Source organism: Electrona antarctica (genome assembly GCF_951216825.1).
Source record: "Electrona antarctica genome assembly, chromosome: 23".
NCBI lineage: Eukaryota > Metazoa > Chordata > Actinopteri > Myctophiformes > Myctophidae > Electrona > Electrona antarctica.
Genome location: NC_136804.1, coordinates 23,033,993 through 23,051,878, shown reverse-complemented (window position 1 = coordinate 23,051,878; position 17,886 = coordinate 23,033,993). Strand labels below are relative to the sequence as shown.

General features: G+C 45.0%; 1 protein-coding gene across 1 annotated transcript; it reads left to right on the top strand.

The window, feature by feature from the left end:
* Positions 1-857: 857 nt before the first annotated feature.
* fam180a (family with sequence similarity 180 member A) lies at positions 858-16,504 on the top strand. Its single transcript, XM_079494390.1, has 3 exons — positions 858-977; positions 14,526-14,623; positions 15,309-16,504. The coding sequence occupies exons 1-3, from the start codon at positions 899-901 to the stop codon at positions 15,645-15,647; spliced, it is 516 nt and encodes a 171-aa protein (XP_079350516.1). The 5' UTR covers positions 858-898; the 3' UTR covers positions 15,648-16,504.
* The last annotated feature ends 1,382 nt before the right edge of the window (positions 16,505-17,886 follow it).

Below are 17,886 nucleotides of genomic sequence, written 5' to 3'. Positions count from 1 at the left end.
CGTGCGTGCGTGCGTGCGTGCGTGCGTGCGTGCGTGCGTGGTGCGTGCGTGCGTGCGTGCGTGCGTGCGTGCGTGCGGCAAAAAGTGATTGGCCGGAATGTGATGATGTATGATGATATAAGTGTGCCCCTCACTTCACACAAGTGTGATAAAAAAAATTACAAAAATAGGGCTTTGGTGGTTAAAAGGTGTCTTGTGTTCCTAGCAGGTTGAACAACCTGTGGGCCAGCAGGTTGTTTTTTAGCAGCCATTCATCTGGTTAGTGGGCCCAGCTGACCCTAATTGAACCAGTCTGCCCATGCAGGCATGCAGGCAGTAAGCATGCCGCCAGTAGCGTGAGGGAAAGCCCGGCAAGTAGGAGTAGGCGTTCCTCCCTAAGACTCCTGATGACTTCCAGATGACAGCCCAGACGGCCTGGCTAGAGGAAACACACACACACACACACACACACACACACACACACACACACACACACACACACACACACACACACACACACACACACACACACAGAGACTGATTAGGTATCAGAAAGTGAATACAGTAGATGATGGGGAAGGGGGGGGGGGGGGGGATGTGCCCTGAATTGAAACTATTGCTCTCGAGACTCGAGGTGCCAGAGAGCTCAACACTCTGTTTGCTTTTACCCCCCCAAACCCCCCCCCCCCCCCCCCCCCCCCCCCCCCACCCCCCTTCCTTCCCGATGGGTGTTCGTTTATGCTACGTATCTGCTCAGCTGGGCCTTGGCTGCACCGTACAGCCATGTGACTGACTGTAGGGAATGCCATGCATCCCTTCTAGAGAAAGAAAGCAACGGGGAGAGGGAGAGAGAGAGAGAGAGAGAGAGAGACAGCGGTTGAGTGTCAGTAGTGGAGGTGTTGCTCTTCTGGTGATCGACATGATGCCGTGGTGGACTGCTTTCATCGCCGTGCTCTCCTGTACTGTCTACCTAGCAGCCTCACAGCACTGGAGAAAAGGTAGGCAGGACAGACAGGGTTGATTTGGACAGCAGATTTTTCATTTAGTTTTAGTTTTATTCAGACAAGTGACAGAACCTTTCATGATGCTACATGCCACTATGTGGACATCAAAGCAGCCTGAACATGAAACTTTTATGTAGGAGACATGCCACCACATCAATGGCATCCAATATTTTAACTGTCACTTGTCTGTTGTTAGGTGAAGCTCTAACAAGAGTATATCTTGTAGAGTAGACCTTGTGTAGAGCTTGTAGATCTGCTATTTTCAGAGCACAACACCCAAGCGCAACCAAACATAAAATGATCTCTTTTCTCCCTCCCTAACATTTTAGTCTATAGTTTTTTTTTTATTTGATGATGAAATTATATTTAGTCTTAGTTTTAGTCATCATGGCTCATTTTTTATTTAGTCTTTAGTCAGTGAATAAAGGTAGCCATAGTTTTAGTCGGAAGGAAATCAACACTCGGTGTAGGTGCACTTAAGGTCCCACGGGTCCAGTTAGGGCATGAGGTGTTTGTCTCTGTCGATTCTCTCCACTTCCACACACACATGGCACAGCTGTCGGTCTGTTGTTGGAGCCACCCACTGGTGCTTTGTTGACAATCTCAACTTTAAACCTGTGAGAAGAGTTGGAGTTAAACAGGTAGTGATTCTTGTATACAGTAGTCTCAGGGGCTGTAATGGCCTGTGCTCACACAGAGAAGATGTTTGTGTAATGTGTATTCCACAGGGGTGATGCTAGATGGGGATAAACAACCACATGAAGACTGATGTGTTGATAGCATTAATAATATATTACACAGTGCTTTGTGTGTGTGTGCGTGTGCGTGTGTGTGCGTGCGTGCGTGTGTGCGTGCGTGCGTGCGTGCAAGTGTGTACATGTGAGTGTGTACACGTGTGTCAGCTAGGCTAATAATATAAATGTACTGGTATCATGTAACTTTTACAATCCTATGGATACAAATGTTTGTTTTTAACTTGCATACCAGTATAGGCCTGTTTAATCCTTAGAATCTTGCACACGTACCTCAACTTGTGCTTTAAAATATTATTTCATAATTAAAAGACTCAAATGTAGGCTACTATGCTTTCATGACATTTGTAGGTGCGTGTAGCGTGCGTGTGTGTGTGTGCGTGTGTGTGTGTGCGTGTGTGTGCGTGCCTGCCTGCCCTCATAGATACTGTAGTATAGTATGTATGTATGTATGTATGTATTTCACAGTGTTTAACCACATTAAAGGTGTCTGCACACTGCTGCGTTTTAAAAAAAATTTAGATGCATTTTTCTTCCGCCATTGTTTCCGAAAAACGTGTCCAATCTGCAAGGACCTTTAACCCTGCATGGTGTCCCCATGTTGGGGAAGCCAGAAGGTGCAGTGCTCTATAGTTTGTAAAAACGTGTACGTCACCAAGAGGGGGGCGGCGTCTGAAAAGCTAGCGGCGCCCTGTTTGTGGGATTTAAACTCTAGCCCACATGACTCAGAATAGAGTGACGGTGGTCTGTTTTTGTAAATATTGAGCTCGTTCTTGGCGACAACCTATTGAACCAACACCAGGATGGATAGAAACGTCGGGCTCGACATACCTTACAAGGACAAGGAAATGTCGTGAACAAACATGGCTGTGCTTAGATACTTTGTTGAACGTTATGTCTCTGCGCCCGTGCGCCATACAGCCGAGATCCAAGCCATTCTATGTCTCTTTGTAAACCCGTCAATCTGGGTTCCTTGATGCTGTCTCCATGCTGGAAAGCTGAAAATCTAATTCCGTTTTCTGGCTCATTCCCTCGACTTGACCTGCTGTGGCACTTATGTACTGAGCAAGTCTGCACCATTGTGAGATGTCAGTTTAAAAAAAGAACGTATACTAGCACACAGGATAGTCGCTCAATGTAAACAAACCAGACAATCCCAAAAAGTATGGCGGCCGCTACCACGTGACACATATGTTGACGACCCCTCAACGATATTTTGGTACTCCCTATAGAGCGTCGCAGTCCCGCCCCCTACCATGGCCCAGGAAATTATTCTCCGTTCATTTTCCTCATAGACATTTCAGAAAGTATTTATTTAAAGACGTTTACGCCGCGGACAAAGCCAACTCGAGTCGTGACAAAACATGACAACAAACACAATTTTTTGGACAAAATAATTAGAAAGAAGAAAAAAACGGCAGGTTACAACACTTTTTTTTGTTGTTTTTCTTCTTTGTAATTATTTGTTTGGTCCAAAATATTGTTTGTGTTGTCATGAGTTGTCACGACTCGAGTTGGCTTTGTCCGCGGCGTAACCGCCTTTAAATAAATACTTTTTGAAATGTCTATGGGAAAAATGCATTGGGATTCATTTCCTGGGCCATGGTAGGGGCCGGGACTGCGACGCTCTATTGGCTCAGTGGTACAAATTCCAGCCCACGTTTCACAGAGTGCAGCTTTAAATGGTTGATATGCACTTTTATTTCCCTGCTAAAAACAACTATCTTCTTATTGGATCCAGTTCTTCTATGGTGTCCTCATATGTTCTAGATTTAGCGGCGGCAGCAGCAGTAGTGCAGGCTGAAATTCTCCGGCTGAAATTCTCTTGACAAACATTTGGGTCCCTTGGTAACCTGCATTCCTCGCCTGGCTCAAAGAATAAGACACAGGGATTTGCACAACCAAAAAAAGCAATGATTTAAATTTCTGGATTAGTCACATGGTGATAAACCTGTGACAGGAAAAGAGATTTGAGCAAAAGGGATTTGAAGGGTGATTTCCAATAGATACAATGCTAAATCACTGGGGTGCATGCATGACGCATTAAGAGGATAGGCATGTTGTATAGTGCTCGGCAAAAGGTGTGTGCGTGCGTGCGTGCGTGCGTGCGTGCGTGCGTGCGTGCGTGCGTGCGTCCGTGTCAGTGTCAGAGATAGAAAAATATTTATCCGGAGGAGAATTGCAGTCATTACAGGAGCAGAATTCACAGTAGTGAACATACTGTAGGACGAAAGGCACCGTACAATAAACTACACTGTACTGAAAACAAAACAAGCAAAACAAGCAGGGAGCTTGGCCAAAAGAGGCATCAAAAATGGAATACAAATAAAACAAAAAGCATAAAAATACTGTCATCAATGTGCAAAACAACATGGCGTACAACATGTGGTGTTCTGTACATGAGGGAGAGACTTGTTGAAAGTCGTGGCGGCCGCCAGGAGAAACAATCTCTCCTTGGAAGAGAGCAGATCAGTGTGGTTTTCAACCCTTTCCATATCAAGGTCCAGTATTTTTTTCTGGATTTGAGAAACGTACAGACCAACATTTGATGACAATTAGACTCTCAGACCCAGAACTAAAGAATATTTTGTTGTTGTTGAAAACGATTTTGCCCACAATTTCATGCTGTATATTGACGTCATATCATAGAAGAGATAACAGCCAAGCATTGATCAAAAATAACAATTATTCTATCAGACATGAGAGCTTCCCAGCCAGCGAAGCGGCGCAGGCTATTTGTGTTGAAGCCGCTGGAGAAATCAAAGAACATGATCCTTTTGCTGTGACGCCTGCTTTGCACAGGTGGGAGTATATAGGTCTGGTCAGTAAGGGGAGTGATGGTGTCGTCCATTCTGCCAGGAGATGGAGTGCTGTCCCGCCTGCGTGTGTTCCTGATATATAGGCCGCATTCTGGGTCACTTTTGGATATCCGACCAGTTTATTGAGGACAGTGTCCAATTGGTTACGTGTGCGTGTGCGTGTGCGCGTGCGTGTGTGTGTGTGTGTGTGTGCATACTGTACGTTCGTGCGTGTGTGTGTGCATGCCCTTGTTTTTGAAGTAGAGAAATATAGGCATCATCAAAACTAACTGGCTGGTTCTTGATTGTAAATGAGATTTAAATCAGACGTGAATCATTGCCCTTGCCACGACGCTTGCCTGTATAGCCGTCCTGTACAGTATGGGAAGATGAATCTAATCAGATTGTGAAGTCGACAGCCTATGTCCTAATGGGATAATGGATCAAATTGTCAACGCGGCTGCAGTGACTTCCACGGGGTCAGACCTTGACCCGTCCTTTTGAAGACAATTAAAAGACAGTTCCACACCGTGGCTTACGGTGGAACCTAACGAACCTGTGGCTCATCATGGACCTTCATTCACCCACCCCCCCCGCCCCAACCCCCGTCCCCCCCCATCGTCCCCCCCTCATCCCCGACGACTGCCAGATACTCTCATCTTGATTGAGAGATAACGAGTGTTTTTCCTGCAGCTGTCTGGCAAAAACACCTGTCCTTGAGTTGGCGCGCTGCACTGTTCTTCCGTCATTATTAAGACATTCGCCTGACATTGTGAGATTTATACAGCTTCTCAATTTGGGAGTGTTGGGGGAAATGTCTAGACGCCGTTATGAAGCTTTGATTAATTTCTAAAACCTACAATTGCCTTCAAGGGAAATCGGTGGTTTGAAGGGAAGACGAGACTTTCTATTTTCCTGTCTTAAGCGCCAATGTTGCCGCAGGCCTGAGCGGCCGCAAGCACCAGTTGTGGCCTTTTCTTTTGATTGACTGATTGAATACTTTATATAACATGATTATCAACGGTACAGTCAAAGGTTATGCCAACAAGGACAAAGCGATAAACAAGTGAAGCTTTAGCTTAGAAATATACCTGTGTTACGGACTTTATTGTTTTTGTCCAGCACCAGGCTAGGTGAGAGATTGGATGTGCATGCACTATCTATTATAACACAACAAGCCCCCAGGGCTTGTTTCCATTGTGGTCCTTTGTACTTAATTCATCGATGGTAATACATATAATACAGACAATACAAATGTCACGGAAACAATAAGGGGTCTACGCCCTTCGGGCTTGACCCCTAATAAACAGAAGTGCAAATTGTCTCCAACAGGTACAAAACATATTGGAATATAGCTCAGTAGAATCAAACTGTATATTTAGCCTACAGAGAAAGTTGGGGAGCGGGGATATCAATGTTCACTTGTATTTTGATGACGGAATTATTTTAGGTTACTTTTGAGTTTAGGTAGGGAGTCGAGAGTCGAGATCCTGTGTGTCTTTTGGAGGTCATTCCACATTTCAGTGGCAGCATACTGTACTTTAGTACTGTAGTTTTTAACGATTAGCATTCACCGCAGCTAATTAATGGATTGCTCTTGGTCCCTCAGCTCTGTGCAAGCATTTTACCGAGATTACAAGCCCCCTCCCTGCCTGTGTATAACGACACCAGGGAACCCTGCCCATTCAAAACATTACTTGTTTAGGAAGACCAAAATGAGGGTTATCGCTGCGCCAGTGGCCCGCGCCAGGAGCTGTTTATGTTGTTGTTGTTTGGTGGTTACTGGTTATGTTGTTAAAACAGTGAATACAGAACTGAAGCTTGCATTAAATAAATGTCATTGCAAATTGAAATGCAAACTGCATTATTGGTCTGGAAAATCGAAAATGTTTTATTTTTTACCATAATCCTATACGTATAGTACACAGCGTGTCTTAACCACTTAAGCCCTATACTGAATTACTTTAAATTGTGTAATAGTTATATACTGTAGTTAGCGAAATAAATTACAAATATTGTTTATACGGTTCCTTTTATTACAAATACAAAGCAGGCGCCTGTCTAATATGACAGATTCAAATCAATGCGTTGACACCTCTAAGTGATATACGGTTGTTACTGGGTTTGGGCATAGCCCAAATACATACCATTCCCTTGGCCTACTGTAGAGAACGTGATGCCAAGCTTATGATAGGAAACCTTGGCAGCTAAAATACTGCACTGCTACAGACAGACCCCATAAAACACTATGGAGAAGCATTTATAAATCGAAATATTTGAGTCTTCCTTGGTTAACCAAATCCCTGCTGCATGTACCAAAATACCCCCAAAGAATCCCAAACTATGAGTGCCTCATACTACCAATATCCATCCATCCATCCATCCATTCAACCACTTATCCGTAGTCGGGTCACGGGGGCAACAGCTCCACCAGAGAGCTCCAGACTTTCTTCTCTACTACCAATATATATATATATATATATATATATATATATATCAACCCATATCAACCAGTAATGGAGACAGTAGCCTCTACTGGAGCGGAGACGTTGTTGCTGTTGTTGTCAGCTAAAAATGAACACTGGCATAAAATAAACTAAAACATAATTGCCTAGACTCTTCTTCAACAAAGAAAGCAAACATGTGTTGTTCTTATGTATACAATTGTTATGTATATGGTACAAAAAACTGAAGGCCTTAAACCAGAAACCTAACCTCAGTCTTAACCAGCCAGTAAACATAAAGCAAGTTGTTTCCCAATGTTTTCGCTTCAGTGGCAGTAATTTCACTTCTGTGTGTTTCTGTGTGTTCCTATTCGCAGCCAATAGACTCCTTGTATACTTGCTCCATTACATGGTCTTGAGGAGTAAACCTACTGCTGATTATGGGTTGATAGCATTCAAGGCGGTGGCTAGCATGTCTCCCACTCGCCGCCCGTCAACATACTGTACTGTACCATCGACACAGCGTACTGTGTCATGGCGGCACTCACTGTTTTTAAAGAAAAACACAATGCCCCGAGAGTTGTTTTTGTTCACGTCGATCACGCGCCAGCAGTACAGCTGTGGGTTCTTATGCGGGTATTCGGTATACATTCCAGAGCTGCCGATCATGCAATCTGGAGTCACTCACTCAGCGAGGACCATAAATCTTGACTAACGAGATAAGACGTGCAAACAATTGCATATCGCCTTGAATGGGATTAGGGTGAGAGGACCGACCGACTTACAGGAATGTCCCGTGCAGGTTATACAGCTCTATATCAATTTGCAGGGCTTGTGCCATTGTATCTCCATGTTGTTCTCCATGCATGAGCCAGATCAACTAAAATAGAGGTGGAAGTACATGGACCCGAAGGTGGCAGTCATCCAATTAGGAGGCTAGGATAGGAGGCGGGGGAGCCAGAGCATTTGGCATTATGCTGCCAATCCTGCAGGGTGACTCGGAGGGCAGCGTAAATGTCATTTTAGTAATCTTATTTGTATTCGGAGGATACAATTGGATATACACAGTCAAATCTGTCAATGACCCCTTTACAGTTAATTCTTTATACTAACTCAGGATTTTGTACTGTGTAATCTTGCTTACATTTGTAGTGGTGGAAAGTAACTAAGTAGATTTACTTAAAGGGGCTCCACCATGAATTTAAAATCAAATGTATTATACTAGAATTTCGCGGGCCTTCGGCCCGCTCATCCCAGAGTTGCGTTGCCCCGCGTTGCGATACAGAAGTCCACAGATACAGAAGTCCACAGTGACACGCGTTTTATGCAGCTGTTTTGTGTTGCAGCGCGTGCGCGTGCGCGCGTGTAGTGTTGTTGTTCGTATCCATATATGCGCCTCGGTTGGTCCCGTTTGTTCCACGCCAGGTGTCGATGCAGTCGTTTGCGCAATTTGCGTGTTTGCATTATGTTAAGTGTGTAGGCATACCATATTCTGAATGAGCAAAAAGAGGACACATGCGCGCGTGCATGTGGATGTGGACATGCGCGTGCACGTCGTGCATGTGCATGTGTCGTGCGTGGGCGGTTCTGTTAAATTCAGATGTCAAAATAATCTGTAGCCTAACATTAAATTGATCAAATATGCTCTATATTAGTTATGTATTTTTTGAAAGCAGTGGCTCTCAAAGGTGTGATCCAGGGACCCTCATGGTTCCTTGAGGGGGTTCCAAATGGACCCATTATAGGTCTGTAACTCTGAGAGTGTACAAATGGATCCAAGTGGACCCTACAGGTGTGTAACTGTGAGAGTGTACAAATGGAACCAAATGGACTGTTTTATAACTTTTAACTCTGATACTGTACAAATGGAATCAAATGGGACTCTTATGGGTCCATTTGGTTTTACTGTCAGAGTTATGGGGGTCCTTGAAATTAAAAAGGTTGAGAACCTGTATGCAATGGCGTATGTCTTGTAAAAAGAGAGACCAGCCTATTCTCCATCATATGTTATGCTTTGCTAGGTTGTACAAAATAATATTGGGTCAGTGTAATTTGCAGGAGTCACCGCGCGCACAGCTGCCTTGTCTGTGTTGACATGACATGGGCTTGCAGGACAGAACTTTTATTTGTGACAGACACATAGTTGCTTTGCAGACAATACAATCTGCTTCTCATTGGTCAGTCACAAAGCTAAGAAAACAATGTGAGAGAAAAGGTAAGGACTGGAAAGCGCTGTCTTTGTCTCTGTGTTCCTACGTGAAGACGTGTGTGCTCTGTCTCTCTGTCGCTCTCTTCTCTCTCCTCCCTCTCTGGGGTGTGTGTGTGTGTGTGGGGGGGGGGGGGGGGGGGGGGGGGGAGTAGTTGCGCTGCCTTCGACAGTGCTATACTTCTCCAGCAGCGGTGCAGAACCGAGAGAGTGACACATTGTTGTGGATGTAAACGGCGCAACGTGTAGCTCTAAAGTAGTTTGGATTGTGTAGTCGCAGCGGTGCTACAAAGTGAATGTTACAATTCGCACGGTGATATTGTAAGTCGCAAATGCGAGTACGTAGTGGCACTGGCGAGCCCTGTGTAGTGTAGTGCCATTGTCGCGGCATCGCGAGGCGATCCAAATCCCCCCCCCCCCGCGCACGCACGCACGCACGCACACACACACTGTACGTAGCTGTTTGTTGTTGCAGCGCGCGCGTGTGCGTGTAGTGTTGTTGTTGGTATCCATATATGCGCCTGGGTTTGTCCCGCTTGTACCACGCCAGGTGTCGACGCGGTCGTGTTAGCATTATGGTAAGTGTCCAAGTTAGAATCAGAGTGTGCGCTGTGTAGTTCTTCTTCTTCTAGTAAACAGAAGCCGTGTGTGTGTCACACCAAAAGTGGTGACCTATAGAATCCTGTACATAGAAGCATCACGCAATCGTCTCCCTCCCTGTGTGGGTCACGTGGTGGGCTGTGAGCCAATGGGAGAGGGAATGTAGTGTTGCCAGGTCCGCGTATTGTAAGCGAGTGGTAGTGTGTGTAAGTAGCGTGTTGAATGGCATTTTTTCTGTGCTTGTTTTCATAGACGTGGCAACAAATTAGGCGGGGGTGTCGGTGCTTGTGGCGTGTTTGTGTTTATTATTGATATTGATATTGTTTGCGAGTGTGGACGGGAGCCGGCTTTAGTGGCAGTGCGATGACAATGTTTACGCGGCTGGTGTCGAGTGTGGCCGTGCGGCGCGACATGAGGAGATAGGGAACCAACGACGCGGAGGGTAAGTGTGTGACGTGTTAGTGTGTTGTTGCAGTGTGTGTTGCAGCGTGTTGCAGCGTGTCAGTGACGTAGTAGCTGGTGCCTTGTGTTCCTGTGCGTGCGCTTGGGCACATGTTTTCAAATGTATAATAGATAAATGTTGCCCTTTAATACCTTTTTATACACAGCTAGACCTGTACGTGCCCGTCGCAGTCTGTCATAGCACCTGTTTTAACTGTCAGACGGTGTCCCACATGGAGATCTGTGTATGTGCCTGTGTGTAAAGACTGCAAACTGAAAAGTGTACTTGGCAATCAAACCGGCCCAGTGGCAGAGACTGATTTGTTGAGAGTCAATTGGCTGAGGCAGAGGCTGGAAATTGCACAGGTGAAAGGAGGTGGCCAACTTGGCCTCATTAGGCCCACTGGCAGAGCCTGGCCCAGGTGAAAGGAGTTGGCCTCATTAGGCCCACTGGCAGAGCCTGACCAGAGCCTTTTGTGGTGGTTCTGGAGAGCCGTGGGTCCGACCGATTCGATACCTGGCACTGCACTCCCTGTGGGGGTGTGGAACATGTGTGTCGAATGTGAAGTTGGTGGGGCAAACGGTTCTCGAGTTACGTGCATTACAACCGTAAACACACGTACGCACGCACACACGTATGCACGCAGAGACGTGGCGCATTATATAATAACAACCACTCATTCATTAATTTTCATCTTCTCTCAAGATGCTATTCCAAGGCATTTTTAGCTGCAATACTAAAAATGTCCACACACACGCCCCCTATCCTCCTCACCACCTCAGTCTCGGTGGACGGGGGGCACTGAACGACAGGAGGAGCCTACAAAATGGGACGACCGGGGTCCATCTATTTCTTTACACTCCCGAAGTAAAATTAACACTGCATTGGAGGTGTCCCTGTTTGACAAGTAAAATAACCTGCATTGATTGTCTTATGCTGCATTTCATTCGTACACACAATTATCACCTACCTAAGGTGGTGGTGATCATGATGATAAAATAAAGTCTTGTTAAATTCGCCAATTGTCCCAAACTGACATGTCTCTCAGAAATCTCGCAGAAATTTTAATGCTCGCGAACGATATGATGGGCTCAACCGAGCCGTTTTTGGTGTTTTTGTAACCAAATGGAGCTGTTTTCCACTCCCCTGCTGACAGAATATATTAACTCCCCACCAGTGACCCCTGCCACAGATCAGTGGGGGGCGGACTTGTAAGAAATCAGCAGAATTTGGCTTTTGGTGACTAGTTTCTGAATTTTGGTGTGGTGTTAGGTATGGGTATAAGGATTTCAAAAAGCTGTGCAAACGCGTTGGGAGCGCCCCCCTAGTGGTCTGTTTGCACGATTATTTTGGTTGAAAACCAAAATAATTGATTTGTTATGGATTCTGTTACTATTGGGTGTGCTAAATAACATACTAAAATTTTAGGAACAACGAACAACAATTAATTTGCGATGGTTTTTGAAAACATTATGACCATACTGTACCTAACAGCATGCCAAAATTCAAAGAGCAGTTATCAAATACATAATTGTTATGATTTTTTACATTAATCACAGTTTATACAGTTTATAGGCATTTTAGCTCCCGGCAGCGCCACGTAAAAAAATATCATGTACTATAGGCTATAATATATAATGTGTATATTTGTACGCTAATAGCCAATCGGCTGTCTCTCTTGAGCACCGGTGTGGAGTTATAGATTCTGACGTTAACACGCTGTGTTCAATAATTTTACTTGTAACCAAATGGACCCCCGGCTCTGTTGACTTTAACATTAATCCATGCTACCATATATTTTATTTGTGAGCAATGCTGAGCATTAAAATGAGCTCATATGTCGCAACTTTCAAGATCCCTTTGCTGCATGTCGACATGCAGTTCGGAAGTTGGGGGGGACAAGGCGAATTTATTTTATTATCATCACCACCTTCGCTATAAAGATGGCCAAACCAATCGAGGTCCCTGTATAGAGGTTCCCAACCACTGGTACTACTACCACTGGTGGTACTTGAGCGTTGAGCCCCCCCTGGTGGTACACAGAGGAGTCGCCTAAAAAAGGAGAAAAAAGACAAAAGTGGAATGAAATATTTATATTACTACAGGTAGTTCTTCTGACCAAGCAATTGGTTGAAATAGGCTATCCAGCCGTGCTGAAATGGGCATGACAGCACACCAAGCCGTTAATATAAGATGCTTCCGCTATGCTTCGCAAGGAATCTCGGGAAAATTTTGCCCGCTCTCGAGAACACACGCCCCAGGGCCGGAAGAGGCGTCTACCTCTATATGTCTATGGCGAAAATAGCCGATCTACAAGCTCAAAACACGTCGCAGTGTGACGCATTTTGAGCTTGTAGATCAGCTATTTTTTTCTATATTTGAATTGAAACTCTGATTTGTTTTTGTTGCTATTTTGGAATTGGAATCCTGAAAAGTAAAAATTTGATTTAATTTCAAATGCCTTTAATTATAGTTATGTTAACTTTGGTGGGGGCCGCATGTGGCCCCCGGGCCGCCAGTTGCCCATGTATGAACTAGTATACTCTTAAGAGGGGAGTTGAAGAGTTCAACTGCAACAGAAGCCCTCAACTTTATACAGTCATTGAGTTGGAATAAATGCATTCCATGTTCTGTGACCTTTCTGCTTGGTGGAATCGGAAGCATTATTAAAATATCACTAACGTGCGTTTGTTTGTGTTCAACACTTCAGATACTGCTCAGACTACCAATTTGGCTCCTTCCAGCCTTTTTAGGACGCGACCCTTCGCTTGAACGTGCCATGTCCAACACATTCCGCTCCCAGTGGGAATCTCTGTTGACTGGCGAGGTTTAATTAATGAAAGAGTCGGGTTAGCAAATACATGAATCATTCCTTTCGATAAAACCATGACCTCTTAAGGACACTTAACTTTCTATTTGAAGATATTTTGCTGAAGAATGTTCAAATGGAATGTCTTGGACTAAGCGAAGGTTGGACAGTTCTTGTAGGCTACAGCCTATAATTTACTTAATCACTAAAAAGCAATTAGTCACTTTCTTTTTACCACTTAAACTTAAAGCCTCTATATTCATTGACCGGGGTCTATACTTGTCCCCTTTCCTCACCTCAAATCCCCCCCCCCCCCCCCCCCCCCCCCCTCTCTCTGAAAATAGCCCCACTACAATCGGCTATTTCCTTATAGAATGTTTGCTAATTCTCTCCAAATGTTTCCTATTCTGACATTCTCAGAATAGGGACACTATAGGGTTCATTCATGTGGCTAATGAAGATTTGGTTGTACTGTAGGTGTTTGTGTTATTGCACTAGAAATTCCAATTAAAGGATATAACTATCCCTAGATAGCAATACCAAGGAAATAACATACCTCTCTAATAAGTTGACATACAGTATGTGGCCATATGCTCCCCAGCCACCCGTGAAATTATGTTATTGCTTGGCAGCCCCAATAAAAGGTAGGGCTGCCTGCAGCAGCTGTTTCCAGTAGCCAGTGGACAGTGGTGTAAAGTACATTTATTTAAGTATACTGTACTTAAGTACAATTTTGAGGTATTTGATATTTGTACGTTACTTGAGTATTTCCAATTTCCAACACTTACTCCACTACATCTCAGATCCAAATATTGTACTTTTACTCCACTACATTAATTTGAAAACTTCAGTTAGTAGTTGTAGATTTTGATTATTATCACAAAACGTACATTAACCACTTCAGCCTTACTGTATATAGTATACATTTCAGCCATTTGAGACACCTGTGTGGAGTTAGGAGGACACTGGTCGCCCGTGTGGAGTTTAGGAGGACACCTGTGTGTACTCCTAACACTTTGAAATTACACCACGCTACGCTTAGCACAGCTGCACCTGCACATTCTTAAGGTGACTGTGCCCTGGGCAGAAGGGTGAAATCAGCTGTGAAGGGCTTCTGCCAGAAATATGGGGACCACCACACTGCTAAATTCTTTCAGAAAGTCACCCGTAGCTTCCGCGTTCGGTGCCCCTACTATGTCTGCCAGGCGGCTGATTTCACCCCTGTGCAACCCCTTGTCGCCACACTGTGGCCATTAGCTATGTCACAGGCTCGAGGCTTCTACAAATGGCATAGTTGAGAAACCCAATTACCATTGGAACACCAGGGGCCACATTTCAGTCTAGCCTGCATAGTATTTTAATAGTAATACATCTGTGTTTGTTCAGCCCACCCACACGCAGGACTCACAGGGAAAGGTGCTGCCTAATTTGCTAGAATGCGAGGAATCTCCTCTGCTCTCTAATGCCTTTTCTATTTTCTCTCCCTTGTAGCATTGTATCCATCGGCCTATTGGATAAAGCGTGGGACACATTCGTTGGTCAACCCCACATTCCAGACGTCAGTGGAGGATGTCAACCTGCTTTTTGAGGTTAGTTCGGTCACAGCGATAATATTATTGTTTCAGGAACTCATTTTCAACTCCAGCTCCAGCAATATGATTGTCCTATAGCCAAGTCAATTCTACTCTCTTGCGGTCAATCATCTTGAAGTTGAAGTTTACCATGAAACAGAAGTGAGAACACGGCGTCACGTCACATCGCACTACGATCCAAGAACTAGCAGGAATGCTAAATTATTTCCTTTTCCTCCCTATCTCGCCTTCTCTATGGGCTGGATAGCCTATTTCATAATATGATAGGACATTCTGGACCTAATTAAATTTATTTCAGTTGCACCTCTACAGCTACAATGAATGATGGCTATAATTGGCCTGATGTTTTTGCTTGCGTACTGAGAGGTCAATATATTTGTGTATACTGTATGGATTTGTAATATTCTGAGGTTTTGACACGATCATGAGGTCGCCGTCTCTGTTTATTCTATTTAGTCTGAAGAACCGTTTGTTCTCGAAATGTTACGAATACATTTCACTTATGGGAGCTGTGTGCGGGACCCTTTTATCTTTGTTCGTTTTGGGTCCTCCTGCACTTGCCTTCAAAGGGGTCCGTGGACTTGCGCACCTGTTTTGAACTTGCACACTTTTTTTTTTGGGTTGATCAGGAACAGAAAAACATTTTCATTGGACACGTTCGTTCGCTCTCTCTCTCACTCAGATCCTGCTGGCTGGCCTGCAGATAGAAGGCGATCACCGGCCCATGCTGATCCCAGATGAGGAGCTGGCTTCGCTCAGGAATGTGGAGAAGCTGGAGGTCATCTGTGAGGACATCCTCCCCAAGAAGCTGAGCGAGATCAGGCGCCTGACGGCCGCGCTGCAGGGCCGCCGGCCGGCGGCGGCGCCCCTGGACAGGCGGGACTTTGAGAGGACGGTGTTGACCATGGTGTACGCCGCTCAGACGCTGGCTCACATCAGCAACGAGCACCAGAGGGAGGTGTGGACCGAAGCCCTGCTGCAGCTGTTCAGAGCCGTTCAGAGAGATCTGGCGCCATCCTGAGGACAAAGGGTGGGATGTAACTCGGTTGGGACTTGGGACTGCTCTGTGGGCAGTTATTAAATGGGCCACTTCACCCCTTTTGAAACCAGATCTTATTTTAATTATGTTTGGGAGACAAGAAAGAAACACTTTCCTGGGGGTTTTTATGTGGGTAATACATGTTTTTAGATAGTCTGTGACAGACACTGGTCTCACTTCCTTCCTACATGTTGTCTCAGTAAGACAGCCGTCCCCCAGCAAAGCATTATGGACATTGTAATAATCCAGCAGTGAGACCAGTGACATCACAGACGCTTTGAAATACTAAAATATCTTTAAAAAAAACACAAATTACCCACATAAAAACCCCGAGAAAGTGTTTCTTGTCTCCCAAACATAATTCAAATAAGATATGGTTGCAAGATGGGTGAAGTGGCCCTTTAAGGGTGCTTTTTTATAATTGTTTCATGTGAAGCCCTGCTAATATATTATATAAGTGATTTACGGTAAACACAGTGGATGGATTCGTTTTTGTCTCCGGATACTCCAGGACAGGACAGCCTATAGACACGCCTCCTCAGGAGACTTGGCTCAGATCCGAACCCATTTTGATTTGGCGTTAGGAACCCGTTGCGACTGCATGTCCCTGCTGATGTTGACCCCAGGCAGGGTTTGAGCCCACAACCTTCCACATCAAAGGCATATTTACGTGCCTATTTACGATAACACAGTATTATACCATTATGCTATATTGCTATGTTATTTCAGTGACAAGCAGTATGTTACTCTGACACACTGTGCAGAATGCCTTCCTTTGTTTTGCATATAGCTATTAGATCCCATCTATTTCCTTTTGGTGCCATTAAATATTTGCCCATCACAAAGGTCTCTCAGCTTTGTGATTTGAGAATTAGACACTCCTGAAATGTATAACGTATATTTGATTTACAGGCCAAAGTTAATGTGTACTGTGCGTGCACGCGCCTGCCTGCGTGTGTGTGTGTGTGTGTGTGTGTGTGTGTGTGTGTGTGTGTGTGTGTGTGTGTGTGTGTGTGTGTGTGTGTGTGTGTGTGTGTGTGTGTGTGTGTGTGTGTGTGTGTGTGTGTGTGTGTGTGTGTGTGTGTGTGTGCAGCAGTGTTGATTTCGTTGAATGAAACTATGACGAAAAATGTTTGTCGACTTTTTCACTGACGAAAACCAAATAAAAACTAAGCTATGATAAAATCCAACTAAGACTAAATATACTGACAATTTCGTCAACAAATAAATACTAGACTAAAATGTTAGGGAAGAACTAGTGGAGAGATCCAGTAAAAGACAAGTTATTGTCTCCACCAGGCCGAAGGCATGGGGAGAGAGTATGTTTTGCACTCCGTCCGTCCGTCCGTGTGTCCGTCCGTCCGTCCGTGTGTCCGTCCGTGTGTCCGTCCGTGTGTCCGTCCGTGTGTCCGTCTGTGAACAGCTCCACCAAGCCGAAGGCATGGGGAGAGAGTATGTTTTGCACTCCGTCCGTCCGTCCGTGTGTCCGTCCGTCCGTCCGTGTGTCCGTCCGTGTGTCCGTCCGTGTGAGCTAATCTCCGCCACTGTTAACCCGGTCGATGCCACATTTTGCACACACACTCCCTGGATGCCAACGATGAACCTCTGCCCCAAAATTTCCAGAACGGCCTGTTATAGTGCCACCAGGAGGCCACTTTGTGCAAAACAAGTTTTTGGACAGTACACCTACAGATTTTGTCCAAACATCACGCAAATTGGTACACAGTCTCTCTAGAGCCATTCAACCAAACGGGTCTTTCAGATTTCCCAGACTCCATCCTGATTGGCTAAGATTGGCTTCCAAAGTTTGCAGGAGTGTTCAGTTTCAAACAAAATGCTGCAAATCATGAACACATCGTGTGATTTCCGTGAAATTGCGCACGCACATTCCCACTCGGCCGAGGAAGAAATGCCACGTGAACATTTTCAACTCAGCCTCATGGTGGCGCTATAACTGGCCGAAAAGTGTTTTTACCTCTAACTGCACGGATCTGTGGATAACTTTGTATGCCAACTCCCTAGAGGCCAAGGAAAAACCTTTGCCTGGAATTTTTCACATCTGCTCTTTATAGCGCCACCAGGAGGCCGACATATGTAAAACACATTTTCTAATATTACTCCTTCAGATGTTATCCAAATTGCACGCAAATCGGTACACATGCTCTCCATAGTCATGTAATCCACCTTCATTGCCTACGATTGGCTTCTAAACTTTTCAGGA